Here is a 14,383-nt window from a genome sequence, read left to right as displayed (position 1 = left end):
GGATTAGAAGAAAGGGGGAGGGGGGCTAAACCCCCCAGGTCCTAGTGCCCGGGGATTATATCGTTAAATCTGATGATCGGCTATTGGATTGTAATTTGAAGGGGAAGGAAACATATAAACCACAACGCACACATGTAGGATGTTAAAGTTATAACGCTTCCATGAGAGAAACAGAAGTTTAATTTAATGAGATAACAAAAACAAAAAAATCTTTGAATGCCAATAATGCCAAATTATTTGGGGGGCTTTAAATCGGCACCTCGACCAAGGACCAACAGAAAGTTTGAGGTACCGGGTACTACTCGCAACTTTTACTGGTGGGAAAAGTTTTTTAAAAGAGCGAATCATAAAAAATAAAAAAGCCAAATTATTAGCTGAAGCCCCCCTAAAATAGGCCTAATGACGCCCCTGTCATTTATTTATTTCTGAAAATAAAACCAGGTCTATGAGATCAAGATTGGAAATGTTAGTCTTTAAGGAACACAACGGGTCCTGAATGCAGCTTCAGCTCTCTAATAGCCTCAAACAGCCTCTAATTGCCTCTAACAACCTCTAATAGCCGATAGTAGCCTCTACCAGCCTCTAATGGCCTCTACCCGCCTTTTACAGCCTCTAATAGCATTTTACAGCCTCTAATAGCCTGTAATAGCCTTGAACAGCTTTGCATAGCCTCGAACAGCCTCTAATAGCCTTGAACAGCCTCTAATAGCCTCGGACAACCTCTACCAGCCTCTATCAACCTCTAACAGTCTCTACTAGTCTCTAACAACCTCTATCAGCCTCTAATAGCCTGAAACAGCCTCTAATAGCCTCTAACAGCTCCTAATAGCCCCTACCAGTCTCTAATAGCCTCGAACAGCCCCTAACAGCCCATAATAGCCTCTAATAGCCTCTAACAGACTCTAATAGCCTCTAACAACCCATAATAGCCTCTAACCGCCTCTACCAGCCTCTAACATCCTCAAACAGCCTATAATAGCCTTTAACAGCCTCTAACAGCCTCGAACATCCTCAAACAGCCTCTAATAGCCTCGAACAGCCCCTAACAGCCTCTAATAGACTCTAACAGCCTCTAGTAGCCTCGAACGGCCCCTAATAGCCTCTAACAACCCATAATAGCCTCTACCAGCCTCTAATAGCCTCTAAAAACCCATAATAGCCTCTAACATCCTCAAACAGCCTCTAATAGCCTCGAACAGCCCCTAACAGCCTCTAATAGACTCTAACATCCTCAAACAGCCTCTAGTAGCCTCGAACAGCCCCTAATAGCCTTGAACAGCCCCTAACAGCCTCTAATAGCCTCTAACATCCTCAAACAGCCTCTAGTAGCCTCGAACACGCAGCCCCTCCCTCTCAGTCGGCGTCACTGTGCTTGCTCCAGGAAGACGTGGGGCATGGAGAACTTTGTGTCGTCCACCTTGCTGAGGAACATGCGTGAGAAGGACCTGAGGAAGGCCATCAGCTTCCACCTGAAGAAGAGCCAGGCGCAGCACGACCCCAAGCTGAAGGGCCTGTCGGGCCCCCAGGCCCGGATCAACTACCTGGAGGAGCTCAGCCAGCTCAAGTCCTTCGGGGGGAAGTCCTTCAGCGCCACCATGATGGTGAGGCTGAGCTTTTTACTTGATATTAGTATTTAGATGTTTTATTGACTTGTATTGTTTCATCATTTAGGTTGTTTTGATTCATTAGAATCGATTTTTTTCTTAGTTTAATTCATTGTTGTTGTTGTTTAGATATATTTAGTCTTTTGATTGTTTACTAATTGGGTACCACTAGGCACCTGTGGCAGGGGAGGACATTTACATTTTATTTAGGGGGCAGTTTTTTCCACACTGGCTGAAACCCAGGAGTATTTAAAAATAAATTGTGGCCATTTTTTTAAACTTGTGAAATAACAATTAACCTTTAGTTCAAAAATAAATAATTATACTTATTTAGGCTAACAAGATATGAGCAATTGTCATAAAAATGGCAATAATAAGACTATTAGACAACAATAAGACTATTAGACTATTTTTTTACAAAAAAGAAATAAAAAACATAAATCAGACAATCATATTCAATTGTATTCTTATTCGTTTGTGGTTATTTATTGTCAGCTAATTTTTTAACAATTAGAACGTGTTTATTTGTTTTTTAATAATTCTGAATGATATGTATATATATATATTTATATATTATTATTTATTTTCTTTGAAAGTGTACTTACCTAGTACAGGCAATACAGATAGGAAACACACAAAGAACAACAACAAAAGTTTGGGGTCACCCAGACAATTTGCTGTTTTCTATGAAACTCTCACTTTAATTTATTAAATTAATTGCAAAATGAATATAAAATATAGTCAAGACTTTGATGAGGTTATAAATAATGATGTTTATAGTAAATATTAATGTAGTTCTTCTTGTGGCTCAAAGAAAGGCCAGTTTTATAGCTTCTCTCAGCAGCATAACTGTTTTCAGCTGCGCTCACATAAAAAGGTTTTACACGGGTTTTCTACCCCTCCGCTAGTCTTCTAAGGCGATAACACAATGTACCATCAGAACACTGGAGATGGGCCTCTACACACCTCTGGAGAGACTTCATTACACACCAGAGAATAGTCATTTACCCCCCCCCCCCCCCTTCAGCTCCAGGACCGGGAGTCGTCGGTGACCTTGTTGGTGGGCGCGCGCTACGGCGTGAGTCAGGTGGTCAACCACAAGCTGAGCATCCTGTCCACGCTCACGGAGTTCACCTGCATCACGCGCATCGAGCTGCTGCCCGAGTCCGACAAGGTCAGCCTGGTGAAAATATACCTGCAGGACATCAAGGTGAGAGCAGGACACACACAACACACACGATACACACCATTAAAATATAACTTTACTTTGAAGTAACTGAATCAGCATTTACGCGCCTACTAAAGGTGCGTTGGGTACTAATTAGCATTATTTGATGGTGCATTTTAGGTCACGGGAGATTTAGCTTCTTCTTCGGAGGTCTGAAACTGCCTCTGTGATCATTTAAAGGGACAGTACGCCCAAATCAAAAATACTTGAAGGGCTATTTATTCATTTAGATGGTTTTGGGTGTTAGTTGCTGAGTGTTCAAGATATCAGATGTATTATTTGAGGAATACATATAATTATATATATATATATATAATCATATTTGAGAGATTGTTGACGGGCGATATTTAAAGATAAGACAAAAACAATCCAGATTATTAAATAGCACGACAGGTGAGAGGGAACACCCGTCATTCTGATCACAATGAATGAGCAACTTAACATCGTCTTCCCTTCCTCCTTCCCTTGCTTCCTCCTCCCTTCCTTCCTCCTTCCCTTCCAGATTCACAGTGTAGTGTTGCTCCACCTAAGGAGGTCCATGTGACCTTTTTCACTTCCTCCTTCACTTCCTTCCTCCGTCCTTCACTCCCTTCCTCCCCTCCTTCCCTTCCTCCTATTTTCCCTCCTCCCTTCATCCTTCATTTCCTCCTTCCTTTCCATTTTCACAGTGTGTTGCTCCACCTCAAGAGGCCCACGTGACCTCCTTCACTTCCTCCTTCCCTGCCTCCCTCCCTTCCTCCCTAGCTGTGATTGTAATAGTGATGTCGTGTTCTTCCTGTAAACTTTATGCAGAATCAACATTTAAAGAAGCGTAACGGAACTTCTCCACCGGCATCAGGAGCCAGCAGGTCGACGTGTGTTTCCACTCTTGACGCCTCGTTCTTACTTTGCTCTCTCCTCGTCTCCTTGTCTCCTTGTCTCCTCGTCTCCTCTCTCCTCGTCTCCCGTCTCATCTCTCCTCTCTCCTCTCTCCTCGTCTCCTCTCTCCTCGTCTCCCCTCTCCTCTCTCCTCGTCTCCTCTCTCCTCGTCTCCCCTCTCCTCTCTCTCCTCTCTCCTCGTCTCCTCTCCTCTCCTCTCCTCTCAGCCCATCACGTTGCTGTTGGAGTCGGCGGCGGCCAAAGACATGTCGTGCCTCATCGCCGGTTACTGCCGAGTGTTCGTGGAGCCGAACCTGAACGTCTTCGCCTGGAGCCACGAGGCCAAGAAGCACCGCGTGTCCGCAGAGGAAGGTAACACAACTACACACAACTACACACAACTACACACATCTACACACCGCGTGTCTGCAGAGGAAGGTAACACAACTACACACATGTACACACAACTACACACAGCGTGTCCGCAGAGGAAGGTAACACAACTACACACAACTACACACTGCGTGTCTGAAGAGGAAGGTAACACTACACACAACTACACACAACTACACACCGCATGTCCGCAGAGGAAGGTAACACAACTACACACAACTACACACATCTACACACCGCGTGTCCGCAGAGGAAGGTAACACAACTACACACAACCACACACATCTACACACCGCGTGTCCGCAGAGGAAGGTAACACAACTACACACAACTACACACATCTACACACCGCGTGTGCGCAGAGGAAGGTAACACATGTGCACACATGTACACACATGTACATATAATCTGTATATCTGTGTTGCTCGTTCTCAGGTTACGTGTCGCGGTGCGACTCGGACACCGACTCGGACCCGGACATGGAGGCGCTGTTCAGCCTGGTGTCCCGCGACCAGAGGCCCTGCCATCGGGTCCGATCCGCATCGGACCCGGAGGGAAGAAAAGGAAAAGTGAGAAACAGGAGGAGGAGCGAAGAGAAGGCGGATCGGCCTCGGGAGGACGAGAAGCAACAAGAGGAGAAGGACGCCGACACGGAAAAGGAAACGTTTCCTCTGGAGAAGAACCGAGAGAGAGAGAGCGGAGACGCAGCGCAGACGGAGGAGAGGGCGGACAATGACTCCGGGGAACAGAGGGAACAGGTGGAGCCGGAAGGCGGAGGAGAGGAGGCGTCGGACTCCTGCAACACGGACTCCCGGCTCGCCACCAGCCCGTCCAGCGACTCGCTCGACGCCCTGGAGGAAGACGACTTGATCTCGTGCTCTTCCTCCTCCGTCCACTTCCACCGCTCCTCCCCCGTCCGGCTCCACCCTTACTCTCACGTTCAGCCCCACCTGCTCGCCCCGCCGCCGCCGGCTCACAGCCATCCCGTCCTCCACCTGGACGGAGGACGGGAGAGGGGCCGCCGGAGGTCGGGCGACGGCGCCGACCCCCGGCGCCGCGACCCGAAGAGCTCGGGCGACCCCGGCTCCGACGGCGGCGGCTCCATGTGCTTCGCCGAGCTCTCCCGCCTCGCGGACTTCCTGCCGAGCCCGCCGGAGGCCAGCGAGGACGACGAGGCCGAGGAAGAGGAGCTGAGGAGGAGGAAGTCGGCGAGGGAACGGGGGAGCGCGGGCAGTTTCACGGAACACCCGCCGTCCCCGTCCCCGTCCTCGCGCGGCGACTTTGTGTTTAACTTTGACCAAAGCGACGCCCGCTGCTACTACAAGCTCTGCTCCAACATCACGCCCGACAGCGCCCACAGCCTCCGCCGGGACGAGGGGCAGCACTGGAAGAAAGAGGTGGAGGAGGTGGAGGAGGAGGCGAAGGCGGTCGAGCCGGAGCCCGTCACGCTCCTTCAGCCGCCGCCGGGCTTCGGAAACAGCAGCTCCGACGAGGAGTTCTTCGACGCCAGAGATCGCTTCACCTCGCCCGAAGACTCGTCGGGGGCCTCGGGGGACGCACCGACAGGTGATTTGGGTTTGCATGAAAACTACAGGCTGTTAAAGCTGCTTCTGCTGCCACCTGGTGGCTGACAGGTGTACTCCTCAACGGTTGCATTAATGAATAATAACAACATAATTGGCAGAAAGTTGCAGACAACGCTTCAGACCACGCCTACTGCACCGAGGACTTAAGGTCCGCTGTCTGGATTCACACTAAAGATTATTAATATTATTATTTTTATTTTTATTATTAATAATGTTAAAAATCTCAAGCTCTGCTGCCAGAGAAGAAAACAGCATGTCATGCATTACACTAAACTATCTAAAGATATGCATTAGTGCACTTACTCAAGTACTGTTGGAGTACTTTGTGCTACTTTATACTTCTACCTTACTGATGGAAAATTGTCAACAGATATATTCACTAGATACTCTTCAGATAGATAGATAGATTTTAAAGATTAAACCAGTTTTCATGGCATGTGACGCCTGACAAAAATCATTGTCCTGATTTTATCTCTAGTCTTCCCATGTAGTTTAATTAAATGAAGACAAATTAAACTATTTTAGAGAGTACAAATAAAGAGTAACACTTTTTTTCTTATTTTTTGTCTCACAAAAACCTGGTTTATCTTATGGTTTATCTTATGTACTACTGGATTGAACAACCTAACTAGCTATAACAGTAAAGTCTTATCATGTCATCATATCAGTCCCAATTGGGACTTTTACTTATAACACTTAAAGCACATGTTGCTGATAATACTAAAGATTTAATAGTAGGAATAATGATGTGCCTGCATTGTGCATTCAGCCACTCCCACGAATACGACAGGTCAGCTCATGTCGCCTGAAACAGAATAACTTTGTTTATATCGCAACTCTCAAAACAAAGTGATGCAATGTGTTACAATAAAATCATGTGTAGAGTCATCTGAAAGATATAGATTGCATTTCGTAATCTATATCAAACCCAGAACCCCGGTCCTACGGGCTCCTCTTTGACCCGCTCCGAAGGGGAACCGAGTCAGCTCGAGTCAAAGCCCGTTACTGAGGCTCGCAGAACCAGTAACTTCCTTTATATCACTTCTTAAAACCCATTTTTATACAACAGCTTTTAAGTGATGTCGTCATGTTATGCAGTTCTTTGGTTCCCTCATTTAGTTTGTCTGTTTGTTTTTTGTTTGTTTTTTATTTGTATCTTACTATTCTATTTGTTTTGCCTTGATTCTCTGTAGAGAACTTTGTAAACTTTGTTTTTAAAGGTGCTATATAAATAAAGTTATTATTATTATTTCTTTATATCATTTATCATCTCTCATTATGATGTTTCATTGCCACTCAACTTTGACATAAACCTTCAAGCAAAAATGTAAACTGTGTTTTTAAGTCGATGTGGGTCACCGACACTATGTATTACACTGTAGTACAGTACTCTAGTACACTATGTACTATGTTAACTTCCTGTACTGTACATAGTGTACTCTAGTACACGATGTACTATGTTTACTTCCTGCTTCGAATTACTGAGGAATTTGTTTTGGGAAATGCTAAATGACCTTCTTTTTTTAAAACTTTGTTGCAGATATTCGCACGGAGATGAAACTGGACCTCCTCGGCCCACTCGGCCTCGGTGACGATAGAGTCTCGGCGACGGACTCGGACAAAGGTGGGAAAGAGGAAGGAGGCAGAACCGTAGGAGACGAGGAAGGAGGAGGCAGAGAAACTCTGTTTCAGCTCAGGAAAAGATCCCGTAAGCGTCGTTCCTTCATAGAAACCGATTACACCTCCAGGGTGTCGTATCCAGAGCCAGATCCAGAAATGCAAGATCCGGTCTCTGGTCGGCTTTATAAGAACCTCATGGATGAAGCCAATGAAGCACAGATACTGAGTTCAGATCCTGAACCGTCAGAGCAAACCCAGAACCCCAGTCCTACGGTCTCCTCTTTGACCCACTCCGAAGGGGAACCGAATCAGCTCGAGTCGAAGCCCATTTTGTCTAAACCCCACTCCCATGGCCCTGGACCTCCTTGTGGTCTGGGGTCTGATGAGCACACCGGAGACCCACAGGCCACCCCCGGGACCAGGAAACAAGACATGGAGATGGAACCCGACGCAATGGAATCCAAATCGGTCACAGGTCTGGCGAAGGCGGCGTCTCCCACCATCACCGGCGTCCGCTGCCGGGTGGATCCGGACGGAAAGGAGAGTGCCGATCGGAGCGGTGACGGGAAGGAGGGAGGGGAGGAACAGAAGGAGACGAGTGAGGGAGAGGAGGAGGAGGAAGAGACTGCAGGTTTGTCGGGGGAAATGACGTTCACCAATCACATGTTTTTGCCTGAAATCACCGAAGAGGAGGGTAAAGGCAAAGAAGAGAAGAAGGAGTTGGTGAGAGGGAACTCATCCAGTTCAAAGAGAGCGCTCATTGGTGCCGAGAGGCCGCCGGAGGCCAACACATGGTTGATAGATGTCACTAAAAAGACGAGTAACGGCCTTTTGGGAGCCCATCTGATTGTCCTCGAGCAAAACTTGACAAAAGAGAAACAAACACTTGACGTTGTGTGTGAGAAAGCAAACCCTCCACCCTCAGCCCCTCTTCCTCCAACACCGGGTCTTCACAAATCCCAAAGTGTCTATTATTTGATGGGAGAGGTGGGCGGTGAAAACACAGGAACCTCGACCAAAATGTCTTCGTCTTATTCCGAGGAGATGTCACAAAGGTATACCGACAAAGCACAATTACACCTAGACGTCCCCGCCGCCGACGCCTTCGTCAGCTCCACGATGACTAACAGCGAGGACGTCACCGGCAGCACCAATTCGGACAATGTGTTTTTCGACGATGACATGAGTAATTCCTTAACTCCGAGTTCAAGTGACAAGAAAGGCGAGTGCGCTGCAGCTACCAGGCGTAGCGGCGGTGCAACCTCGGCGACGGCAAGTGAAGGCGAGTCTCAAATTATGATCAAGTCTCTCGCGAACACTGAAGCTCCTACGAGAATTAGTTCAGTAAATGCTGACTCGACTCGTGCTGTAAACTCTAGCGCCGCAAAGCTTGGAGTTGGAACAAGTGCCACGTGGCCTTCGTTTAATTCAGGTACCAGTTTGAGACTTGAGGTTTCACATGAAAGTGCTTCAGGTTCGGATCAAAATGTCGAGGAACCCATAAGTGATCCCACTATGCAAAGAGCTGAAGAAGCTCAAACTAGCGTAGCTAGTCCGAGCTTAGCGAAAGCTACTACGATCACAATGCACAATCTCTCCAAGACGCCTCCTTCCCCGACTCACTTCCTCTTCCAGACCTGTTCCCCGAGCATTATGGGTAGCCTCTCTGCCTCCACACTCAGAGGGAAGATTCAACAGTTGCCCCTTTATTTATCGCGCTCCATGGAAACCCTCAACCAAGCCGGGGTGGGGAAAGTACCTCAGGGTTCAGTTGAAAACGACAGTGGGCACGAAGTCCAAATCTCCATCGAAGTTACGGACGTGGACGACGTCACCCAGACTGTGGACTTCGAAACGGACGCAACCGCAGAATCTGTGGAGTCGGACGATTCGGATGCAACGGTTACAGGATCTGAGGTGGACGGGGAGTTTTTAGTTGAAACGAACTCGGCAAAGAGTTTTCAATCGGCGTCGGAGGCGAAGGAAGTGAGCCCTCCATCGCCTGTCCGGACTGAGCCCCAACCCCAAGACCAGCATCTGTACACTGGACCTATCCAGAACACATCGGGACCAATAACGGATCCTCCGGCCTCCAGAGTGGGCAGCCTCCAGAGGGACCCTTCAGGCCTACAAATGGAAACTCCTGGGCCGATAAAAGAAGCTCCAGAATCAAAGATGAAGATCGCAGGTGAAGACTTTCCAGGTTATAAAATGAACCAACAGTCGCGTTCTATCGCCCATCAGATAGTGGTGACCACGCAGAATCTAAATGGACCAGTTCTCCCTTTTCATAGCCAGGCACAGAAAGTCAGACGCACCAGTAGTGACAGACCTTTGATGGGTCTTTGTAGGCCTACAGGGAATCATTCAGACTCGGCGCAACCACTTTCTTCCGGTTGCAAGGTGTTCACCATCTGCGAGGATCCATCCCAGACAAAGAGCCCGGCGACGGTGGGGACTACACCACCCTTGAAGTCTGAGTTCGGCTGCACTTCAGTGCTCGCGTCTGGATGCGAGTCGGCAGTGGAAGGGGTGCAGGTGCCTCTGGATGCTTGCGGTTGCCCATCGGTCTACACCAACTGCTTCAGCAGCGGAGACAGCTTCGACGAGGAGCTGACGGTCTACGAGTTCTCCTGCCGCTCGCCGAGCGGCGATGGGACTTCTGGGGCAGGTGTTCCTCTCGTGACCTCTCCACCCATTTCCTCTTTTCTCTCCACCTCCTCCACCCACTCCCCCTCCTTCCCCCGCTCCAACCTTTTCTCCTCCTCTACCTCGGAGCTCAGCCCTCTGCTCTCGCCGTTCTCCGACTCCCCGGACCGTTTCCTGCCCCAAACGCACAAGGACACCATCGGCCGGCTGGGCCAGCAGCGCTACCCGGAACCCCCGACGGGTTTCCAAGTACTCCGCGTGGACGTGGATCAGCTCCGTTCCATTCTGGGAAGTACCGGTGCCGACAGATCCGCGGCGGGCCACGGAGGTCGCCACCTAAAGGACACCTGCCCTGCCCACTTCGCAGAGAACAAGAGGGTGCTCCAGATAGAGGCGCGGCGGCTGATGTCCGGCTGCCAGAAGGTGGTGGGGATCGGCCAGAGCCCGGAGGAAATGCTTCATTCCCTGGCGGACAGTTTCCGGACCCTGGTGGAGTTGGCCGGTATATGCCTGTGGTTCTCCGGTTGCGAAAGGTGCGACCGGAGGAACGGCGAGGCCGTCGCGGGTCTGTCGGACGTGGCCCGTTCATTCAGGGACTTCTGTCTGGCGGCGGAGCGGGTCAGCAGCAAGCGCAGCTGCCAGGACCTGAGCTCCAAGCTGCTGGCCAAGCAGAGCACCGCGCTCACCGCCTCGGTCTTCTGCCTCACGCAGCTGTTCCGCACCCTCACCGCACTGTGAGGGGAACCGGGACGCTCCGACGTCTCTTTTGAAGGAGACCTTGAAGCAACATGTGTAAACTCTCAGGACAGTCATGTTTAGGACGGGCGGCGCGAGGTGAGCTTACCTCGGACACACCGTGGTGTCACCGAGCGCCATCAAAGGACAACAAGAACTCTCCACACACAGGTTGAGATCCTCGAGGTGCATGTGGTTACTGACTATATGCCGTGCACGAACTGTAGCCCACCAAACCACCAGTCCCTGTGGTGCTGCTTGTTTTCCAGTATTGAGGAACTGATGTACTTGAATGTATTCTACGTTATCGATTACGTTAATTTATTTGTCCGTTCATTTATTTCAGTGTTGCTACGGTAAGCAAGAAGCAGGAATGTAAAGACGCGGAAGAAAGACATTTGGAGATGTTTACAGGCAGTGGGTCTTTTTACACACATACACAAAGCACACAACCTCCAATACACACAGCGGATCAGTGTTCGATTCCCTTCCGACGACACATGCCTTCTGTGTGACTGACTGACCATGTTAGGATATGAAACACTGCAGTTTACTGATTATTATTATATATATCTTTACAGCCTCCATGTGGCCAGTGAGGACTTCTTTTGAATGTTACTGTTTACAAAACCAAAAAAACTGGAGTGAGATATTATTTAAGTCAAGCCTGAGACTGTTTTTGCTATTTTATAAATCTAGTAGCAGAATGCTGACGTATGCGAATCATGTGACAGCAGTTTGGATGAGATACATCCCTTGCACACTTAATTTGTTCTCACATTCCGTCTGGTTTATTGAAATGCGTTCGCTAGCTCTTCTCTGGTTTATCTGTCACAGTCGCGTTCTCCAACTCCAGTGAATGTTCACGTGGCTGTCAACCACCAGTCTTTTATTGTTGTCCAAAGCAGAATAATAATCTCCAGGATTCTATGGGAGACTCGGGGACACTTCCCAAAGTCTATATTTAAGATATGCCGCATTGTTTATGGTCAATTTAAAAATTGCAAGCTTCTCGAGATCATAACAACGTGCACGCCTCTCTGAGCTTCAGGACGGTCAGGAACGACTTCGTCCCCACACTAAGTGCATTATTATTATTATTACAGCCCTCCCAGTGTGACCACAGCGAGTGGGAAACCAGTGACTGAGCATGTGCAGCATTACACATATCTGTAGTGTGCTGGTTCCATCTTTTGATCAACATATTGATGAGGGTCAGGGAACATCTGACCAATCATTGGTCGATCGCCTGTCATTTCATTGGTCGATCGCCTGTCATTTCATTGGTCGACCGCCTGTCATTTCATTGGTCGACCGCCTGTCATTTCATTGGTCGACAGCCTGTCATTTCATTGGTCGACCGCCTGTCACTTCATTGGTCGACAGCCTGTCATTTCATTGGTCGACCGACTGTCATTTCATTGGCCGACAGCCTGTCATTTCATTGGTCCACCGCCTGTCATTTCATTGGTCGACCGCCTGTCATTTCATTGGTCGACCGCCTGTCATTTCATTGGTCGACCGCCTGTCATTTCATTGGTCGACAGCCTGTCATTTCATTGGTCGACAGCCTGTCATTTCATTGGTCGACCGCCTGTCATTTCATTGGTCGACAGCCTGTCATTTCATTGGCCGACCGCCTGTCATTTCATTGGCCGACCGCCTGTCATTTCATTGGTCGACAGCCTGTCATTTCATTGGTCGACCGCCTGTCATTTCATTGGCCGACAGCCTGTCATTTCATTGGTCGACCGCCTGTCATTTCATTGGCCGACCGCCTGTCATTTCATTGGTCGACAGCCTGTCATTTCATTGGTCGACCGCCTGTCATTTCATTGGTCGACCGCCTGTCATTTCATTGGTCGACAGCCTGTCATTTCATTGGTCGACCGACTGTCATTTCATTGGTCGACCGACTGTCATTTCATTGGTCGACAGCCTGTCATTTCATTGGCCGACAGCCTGTCATTTCATTGGTCGACAGCCTGTGATTTCATTGGTCGACCGCCTGTCATTTCATTGGTCGACAGCCTGTCATTTCATTGGTCGACCGCCTGTCATTTCATTGGTCGACCGCCTGTCATTTCATTGGTCGACAGCCTGTCATTTCATTGGCCGACCGCCTGTCATTTCATTGGCCGACAGCCTGTCTTTGGAGTTCCTTGAACTCAGCGCTTTCTCTACAGACTGATGATCCCTGAAGTCCGTGAATCTTATTATTTTCGGATATAATCTGACATATTACAGCATTTTCACTTGGAATGTTTTATTAAAATGACTCAAATTCACTGGAGAGACTCAAAGTCCCTCGGCTTCAAACCGGGTTTCTATATACAGAATATATTTATAATGAAACGGTATTGTTTACTCTTTTATTCCCTCGGGGGTTGCAAACAAATATAAAAGTCTTCTTACTTTGGCCGTGAAGAATTTCATTACTTTAAAACTATGATCTCCGTGAGAAAATTGCCCCAAATAAATAATGGAAAACTTTAATCCTAAATGAATCTGTGCTCCTAAGCATGCGGTAACGAGCCAGACGAGGCGCTCTGGTTCCATCAAGGATTTGATCTGAATGACGACGTCTGCTCTTTGTAATGCTCGACTCTCCATTAAAGACAATGGCAAGACTTTATTTTAATGATGTCTTTATTGCTCTATATATATATACCTGTAATTACCAGGACAGGTTATAAACTAAATGTGTTTATAGGCCTGAAGAAACAAAGACAACCAGAGGCCTTTCTGGGTATCGATGCATATTCAGGTATTTATACATTTTAATATTAATGTCACAGTTCAGCTTTCATGTCCTCCCGCCTCACTTCATCACTTCAACTTATTCTACACACCGCGTCAGCTCTATCACTCTCACCTGGAACTCTTTTTTTTATTTAGCTTATTTCCAGCAAAAAAATATATTTTTTTAGTCATTATTATTATCTTTTTATTATTATTTTATTTATTTTTTAGCTTATTTCCAGCTTTTTTCTTTTTTTTAGCTGGAAATTTAAAACAATTCCAGATCATGAAATGATTCCAACTTTTTGATAATCAGAGAAGCAAACGTCAAAGTTTTATTGTTTAAAAGAAGATGTTTTCTCTTAAGGTGGGATGTTTGTCCAAGAGGTCAACTTTAAGGTGTGTATGTGTGTGCGTCTGTGTGTATTTGTATGTGTGCGTGTGTGTGTGTGTGTGTGTGTGAAAAACAGGTTTCACACAACACCATTGAACACTATTCTACAAGCATATTATTTTTTATGAAGTTTGATGAACGCTCGATGTCTTCATTTCTGTTCGTAGCAGCGTGATCGTTGTTCATCTCCCTGATCCATGAGGAGGAGGGGGGGGGGGGGGGCGGTCCTGATCCTGATCCTGCTGCTGGGCCTCATCCACCTCGGGGCTCCTCCTACTGACCGTCAGACGGAGCCCAGAGGATCCTTCCTCCTCCTCTTCTTCACCTCGAAGGCCCTAAGACCCCCATTATGTATGTTCCCTTTAGAGGTTAATTAACATATTTAGGACCTGAAAACCATCCTGTGACCTTTAAGGTCAAAAAGGTTTAAATTGACGAGCCAAATATCATCACAATGGCGTTCAATTTATTTTATAAAGCCCGATATCACAAATTACGAATCTTGCTCAGGGGGCTTTACAATCTGTACACATACGACATCCCTGACCTTTGACCTTTGACCTCTCACATCGGA

General features: G+C 47.7%; 1 protein-coding gene across 3 annotated transcripts in view; it reads left to right on the top strand.

Moving 5' to 3' along the window:
• Window positions 1-13,308, top strand: part of LOC130189967 (FERM and PDZ domain-containing protein 1) — a 60,731-nt gene extending 47,423 nt beyond the window's left edge. For all 3 annotated transcript variants that reach the window (XM_056409020.1, XM_056409019.1, XM_056409021.1), the window contains 5 exons: window positions 1,382-1,601; window positions 2,632-2,814; window positions 3,918-4,062; window positions 4,519-5,649; window positions 7,210-13,308. In XM_056409020.1, the coding sequence (XP_056264995.1) occupies window positions 1,382-1,601; window positions 2,632-2,814; window positions 3,918-4,062; window positions 4,519-5,649; window positions 7,210-10,676 (5,146 nt within the window). In that variant the 3' untranslated portion in view covers window positions 10,677-13,308. The remainder of the gene's footprint in view (window positions 1-1,381; window positions 1,602-2,631; window positions 2,815-3,917; window positions 4,063-4,518; window positions 5,650-7,209) is intronic.
• The last annotated feature ends 1,075 nt before the right edge of the window (window positions 13,309-14,383 follow it).

The sequence above is a fragment of the Pseudoliparis swirei genome, chromosome 24 (assembly GCF_029220125.1).
Source record: "Pseudoliparis swirei isolate HS2019 ecotype Mariana Trench chromosome 24, NWPU_hadal_v1, whole genome shotgun sequence".
NCBI classification, from domain to species: domain Eukaryota; kingdom Metazoa; phylum Chordata; class Actinopteri; order Perciformes; family Liparidae; genus Pseudoliparis; species Pseudoliparis swirei.
This window is presented reverse-complemented; position numbering and strand designations above follow the sequence as displayed.